Raw genomic sequence first — 6,311 nt, 5'->3', positions numbered from 1 at the left:
ACAGCCCCGCCGCGCCGCCATGATGAGGAGGTCTGCCCCCCCTTGTGCCACTCCGGGGGGGGGGTGTCCAACGGGCGCGCCGCCATATTGGGAGTGGCCAAGCAGGTCACTCTTAAAGAGTCCTCAGGACCTGAGCGTGTAGGGAGGGGCTCTGTTACCTTAACAACATCTTGTCCTTCTGCACCCCACTGGTTCTTCCTACACTAGGTTTGTTAGTAACACCAGAGGAGTGGAAAGGAAACAGAAGTTTTCCCTTGGGTCATTCTTAGATCATTGAGGACCCCACCCAGGCAGTCTTTAGCTTCCAGTCTCTTCTAACCACATGGTCCCTGGTCTTTCTTCATTGTTTACATTGGGCTTCAACATCTCCAAGACCCTAGAACTACTTTATGTCTGTCTCGAAGGCTAAACTCTCCTTCACCTAGTCTTCAAGATCTCAGCCACCAGAATAGCTCATATACACATATCACAAGCTGGTTGTGTTCTCCCACTCATCACCATTTGTCCACCCGTTTATCCACATGCTCAATCTATCAACCACTCAACAACTCACTAATCAAATCACCTATTCATCCATCCATCCATCCATCCATCCATCCATCCATCCATCCATCCCTCTAAACACCTATTCATCTATCCAAAAATGCACTTAACCTATCCACCCATAACCCATGTACCAACCCATTGCTTCAGCAACCAAGTATCTATTTATTCATATAATAAAGGGATTCAACAATCCTACCAGCATCCACCCATAAATCACCCATCGATTGTGTACTTATCTTCTCCAAGCGAAGAAGACAGTTCGTGTCTATATACTTTATTGTTTTCCCATGGCTCATTTGGGAGTCCCCCAAAACCTCAACAAATGTGAGATGTGTGTGTGTGTGTGTGTGTGTGTGTGTGTGGTGTCTACATTTGATTATTCATTTAGTTCAAGTATTAGTTTCGTATTACGAGTCAGTCTTCTCTAAGTAGACCTACCTATTATGATTAGTGACCTGCCTTACACATCTCCCAGGTCAAACATTCAGTGGATGCTAACCTAGTCATCTGCCTACTGTTTCATCTATCTTACCCTTTTATCCGTGAGTCAAATGCCTGCCCATTACTCAACCAGCCACAGAACTCAACTGTATTCTCCCCTTACGCTCCCTTCCTTCATTTTTCTCCATGCCTGGATTGTGGTTTGGAATCTAGAAAGATTCTATCACTTGTGGGGCCTGAGATACTGATAGAGGATGAGGAGGGTGGAAGGTCTGTGCTTCGCTGAAAAGCATGCGCTTCCCATAATAGTGATTAATACCTTTTATTGAATACCTTTAACTAGGAGTTGTGCACTCTGTAGAGAATTTTGGATACATTTCACAGATGAGAGAATGGAATCTCCTAGAGTAATGGCTTAGGTCACAGCAATGGTGAGAGTCTGCTTATTACTCCCATCTTTGGGAGGCTTCAAACCAGGTAAGAATTTGGGAGAGATGGAGAACTAGGAATGATCTCTGATTAATCATTTGTAGGGGCAGAATTTTACTGAGATGAAGATTTACTGGACAACCTCACAGTATCCCACTCTGCCTCCACTAATGACCATGAAGGGCTGAGGCTCTCTTGGTTTCCAGACCACGTGGAGTGGAATGAGAAACTCAGGTGCCCATTGACAGCTCAGCCCCATTGACACATGGCATTTTGAGAGGCGGGGGCTGGCTCCGGGATCCTGGTGTCCTTGAAAGAAGCTGTAGGCTGTGGAGGGTATCCCTCAGTTGGTTCTGAGTACATTCCATCTCAGTCAGGCGGTGCTCCTGGGGAGGTAATGGAAGTGGGTTTGGAGTTGAGGTGGGGGTGTTCACCAAACAGATTCCCCACTCCCCTCCAATCTCAGGCAAGAATCTTACCAGACTTTTCAGCCTGTGGCTTCCATTGCTTGGAAGACTACTCTCAGAATCCAACTTTGAGATCCTGTGGGGGTCAGAGGCAAGACAGGGGAAAGGTCAAAAGCTGAGAAAATCCCTTCCATCCTGGATGGACAGCCAAGAATCCATCCAGTGATTGGGGCTTGGAGTGGAGTTGGGGTTTATTCAGACCAGAGAGCAGAGTGTATTGGAAGCAGGGTCTGGCTCAGAGCTTGTCATAGCTAAGATGTGAAGACTAGCCAAGTGGTGCAACCCTGGAACTGTAGCACTCAGGGGATAAGGCAAGAGGACTGAGAGTTCGCAGTTAGCTTGGGCTACATAGCTAAATCTTGCTTCACAGAAGGAAAAAAAAAAACGAAGGGAGACAAAAAGATAGAATAATTAATCAATCACCATTTGTAGGCGGAGACTGACCAATGGGTGGGAAGGGTGGGTGGGAAGGGCCCAGACGGTCCAATCGGGTTAAGAGGAACTGGTTGAAGGTAAGTAAAAGCACCAGTCAAAGACAGGTGTGAGAGAGGCTGCTGGGGCCAGGGCTGGTGACTTGGAGGTTGCTCATCTATGGGTTGGAGCTGTTAGAAGCTGGGGCCGGGCCGGTGGGGAGGGACTTTCTGGGTGAGATTTGGGTGGCCCTGACGAAGAGGCAGCGACTCACCCAGCTCCCAGTCTGGAGTCCAGATCCTGCAGCTGACAGCGCAGCTGCTCCTGCTGCTCCGTCAAGGCCTGAATGTGGGTACTAAGCGACTCCACAAGACGGGACAGAGCTTTCTGTTCCTCGCGGAGTGCAGCCACCTCGCACTGTATCTCTGCCAGCTGTGGGGAGATAGGAGCTGTAATCTGACCCATCCTCAGGTCCCTTCCTCATTTTATCACCTTTCCACTCTGATAGAGAACTTGTATGGCCTCGGGGGCCGGGGATGGGGGGGGGGGAGTCTCAGAGTCTTAGACGGGTACGAAGGTCCTTTCTTAGTTCCATTTCTATCCGCCCCACGCCCAGGCTAGAATTTGGGCGGGATGTCACCTTGCCCACCGGTCGATGCGTTCCCAAAGTTTGGTATCGGTCCCCAGGCTGATCCAGCTGGCGCTGCCATGGCACCGATGGCTTTCGAGGCAGCGAGGCAGAAGCTCCAGTCCAGGCCCGTCCGCATGGCACGGGACCAGTGCGTAGTGAGTCTTTGAGTCTTGGCCTGGGACCTGCAGAAGGGCGGCGGCGGGTAGGCCGTCTGGCAGGGACGCTCTGTGTGCGCTGCACCTGCCGGGACCGCTGCTGGGACCGTTCCTCATCTGGCCGTCTACGGGCCCAGCTCCCTGCGCCTTGAAAGCTGCGCAGAGATTGGCTCTTGGATATGAGAGGGGTGTGCTTGGGGAGGTCTCGAGGTGGCAGAAAACCGGGTTTCTCCCCTGAAGAGAAGCTGGAGGTGGGATGTGGAAGTTCAGACCCTCAATTGATCCTGGAGATGACGCTACCCCAGCCTAAAGCCAGAAATAACCCCACTTTTTACATCAGTATAACTATCTCTTAGGACCACACTTTGACCTATGACTTTGCTGAGAAACTATCCTTAACTTCTGACTTCCATCCCAATCTAATCTTTTCTCCCTCTCTAGCTTTGACTCTGACTTGTGACCCCATTTCTAACCTGTGACCCCTTGACTAGCCCTATTTGTCCTAAGCCCTAAGCTTGATCCTCGCTTCTCTGGCCTTTGTAGTATCTTGTCTCTAAGATTTGACCCCATCCTCAACCTCTGACTCATGGCCTTCACCTCCCCCACCCCAGGGCTACTTTCCCTGTCCCTGGAGGTGACTCTTTGTTGATCTCTGACAGGACTCTGTCCCGATCTTGGACTCTATCTGAGTCTGTGAAGATTTACTCTTTGACCACCTAGTGAGCCAGTTCCCTGCCTGTCTTCTTACATTATGCCTTCTGTAGCCTCTGACCTTTGATCCCAACGTGATTCTGCTCCTGTCATTATTAATCTTAACATAGGAACCCTTCCTGCCACCCACGAGAACCTAGGCCAGACTTGGGGTTACCTGGAATGAACCTGGGTGGGGATCTGGGGAAGACGCATTGGCACAGACACTGGTACAGGACGGCCCTCTTCTATGGCTCGAAGAATGGTGGGCAGTGGTTCCAAGCTATCTTGGGTTGTCTGTCAAGGCATACAAGGAAGACACCCTGTGAACTCTCTGGCACCAACGTTTCCCAGCCTTCTTGCCTTTCTACCCTACATCCAGGGTTGGGATTCAGGCCACACCTGGTCAAGTTCAGCAAAGATTGTGCAGAGCTGGACATGAAGAACTGCCAACTGGAGGGCCAGGTCTCCACTGCCCTGGTAGCCACTGGGTGTGGCATTTGCATCCACCACAGCCACCTGGTCCAAGAAGTGTTGCATGGCTGGTCCATGATCTTCCAAAAAGCTATTCATAAAGGCCATGTAGGCTTCCTTCTCACCAAACCTGCGTTGGAGCCAAACTGGTTGAGTCATGACAGACACCTGCCAACTCCCTACTCCCTGGTCCCGTCGTCATCACCCCCACATTCTCCCAGCACCTACGGAGCATGGTTGGCAAGATTCTGGATGACCTTGGCGATGAGTGTAAGGGTTCGGGCTGGGCCTGGGGCCGGGTGCTCTGGTGCCAGGCCAAAGAGGCTGGGTGCCAAGATAGCAGGGCATAGGAGCCTTAGGAAGAGAGAGGCACACACCAGTCGGGGGCCCAGTGCCTCGGAGCCACGTGCTTGGCATGCTTCTCGCCAGCTTGAGAACACAGTGCCCAGCTCTGCTGGGAACCAGCTGGGGCAGAAGAAGCAATGGTTAGAGGAACAGGATAGAGAGGCATAAAGGTCATGCATGATCAAAGTCATAAGTCCAGAGGTCTGGTGTATAGAAAACACTACATGGCTTGTCTATGATCTATGATTCATGAAGCCTGTGTGTGCTTTCTTTTCATTGAACCTATTGTTTGGGTTTCAGGGATGGGGCTATCTGGGATAACAGTACCTGTGGCTTGGGCCCCAGAGGCTCAGAACTTATAGCATAAGTGTGGCAACCTCTGAAGTCTATACTCTTAGATTTGGGCAGATAAGATCACATGGGAACAGTGGTCCTGAGTTTGGGGTAGAGTTATAATTTCACATGAGAGTGAGGTGCCTGAGTATAATATGACTTAAGATGAGGCAAAGTTACAATGTCATAGGATTAGGCATGCAAATTATCCTAGGGTCAGAAGCTGAGGGACTGAATGCTCCTGTTTCCTATAATCAGTTTCATGAGATTTGGAATACAGGCTCTCTTAAGGTCAGGGGTTGTGGGATTAGGATAATGCATCATCTGAAATTAAAATCTTATGTTGACCAAGGTTAAGCAGTTGGAATCATTTGTGGTTAAAAGCAAAAGAAGTGGGTCCTTAGGTTACTTGGGGTTGGGTTAGGTATGGCATGAGTGTAGGGTTTGCCAGATACAAAAAACAAAACCAGGGCAGCTATATTTGACTTCATATAAGCATATCTCAAATATGGAATCAAATTTAACTGAGTGCCCAGCATTTTGTTGGTTGGCCAGGGCAGCACAGGGGCTGAGAGGCAGGGCTGGACTCAGTTGCTGGGTCCATGGTTCTCACTTGTAAGAGTTGATGATGGCTTCAAAAACCTCCTCACAGCTGTTTCGGAGTCTAGCTTGGTGCTTGGACAGCTCTGGTGGAGAGCACTTGCTGGGGTCCACTTCACAGTCCTCGGTGGAGGCACAGAGACGCCGCACAACTTCCCCTGCGGTCCAGAGCAGACAGTCTAAGGTCATGAACCCAGATGCATCACATCCAGCCTCCAACCCTATCTCCAACTTACTCTGGAAGCACGTAACATCTTGGGGGAATAGCAAGGCTCCACTCCCATCCAAAATTCTAGCACCCACAAGGCACCATTCATTCCCAGAAGACAGGTCACTAGGGGTTTCCTGAACCCCTGGCACCAATCCCTCTCTCAGCTTACCCAGGGTCTCCTGGAGGTACTCCTGTGCCACCAGTTTCATGTATTCATCAATGGCCTTGGTGGCTAAGGTATTTTCTCGGAATAGCAATGCTTCTCGGCCTCCACAGCGCGCCAGCTCTGCAGTGCCTAGGTCTGTCACTAATGCCTGTGGAGGACAGGGATCACACATTGAATGAACGTGGGAATCCCAACCATTGAGTCAACTTTCATACCTAGGCACAGCCCTTGTCCCTTCCTGCTGATATTCAGGCACAGCGCTCAGCTTTTTTTTTTTTTATTATTATTATTATTTTTTGTTTTGGTTTTTGGAGACAGGGTTTCTCTGTGGTTTTGATCTGTCCTGGAACTAGCTCTTGTAGACCAGGCTGGTCTCGAACTCACAGAGATCCGCCTGCCTCTGCCTCCCGAG

At 50.1% G+C, this 6,311-nt stretch overlaps 1 protein-coding gene across 1 annotated transcript in view; it reads right to left on the bottom strand.

Moving 5' to 3' along the window:
- Positions 1-1,312: 1,312 nt before the first annotated feature.
- Rasal3 (RAS protein activator like 3) overlaps positions 1,313-6,311 on the bottom strand; it is a 13,442-nt gene continuing 8,443 nt past the window's right edge. Inside the window, exons 9-17 of the mRNA XM_005360694.2 lie at positions 5,903-6,047; positions 5,536-5,680; positions 4,473-4,709; positions 4,173-4,374; positions 3,949-4,067; positions 2,935-3,325; positions 2,569-2,726; positions 1,896-1,959; positions 1,313-1,802 (exon numbers count right to left, since the gene is read on the bottom strand). Of these exons, the coding sequence (XP_005360751.1) occupies positions 1,647-1,802; positions 1,896-1,959; positions 2,569-2,726; positions 2,935-3,325; positions 3,949-4,067; positions 4,173-4,374; positions 4,473-4,709; positions 5,536-5,680; positions 5,903-6,047 (1,617 nt within the window). The 3' untranslated portion in view covers positions 1,313-1,646. The remainder of the gene's footprint in view (positions 1,803-1,895; positions 1,960-2,568; positions 2,727-2,934; positions 3,326-3,948; positions 4,068-4,172; positions 4,375-4,472; positions 4,710-5,535; positions 5,681-5,902; positions 6,048-6,311) is intronic.

The sequence above is a fragment of the Microtus ochrogaster genome, linkage group LG3 (assembly GCF_000317375.1).
Source record: "Microtus ochrogaster isolate Prairie Vole_2 linkage group LG3, MicOch1.0, whole genome shotgun sequence".
In the NCBI taxonomy this organism is placed as follows: Eukaryota; Metazoa; Chordata; class Mammalia; order Rodentia; family Cricetidae; genus Microtus; species Microtus ochrogaster.
This window is presented reverse-complemented; position numbering and strand designations above follow the sequence as displayed.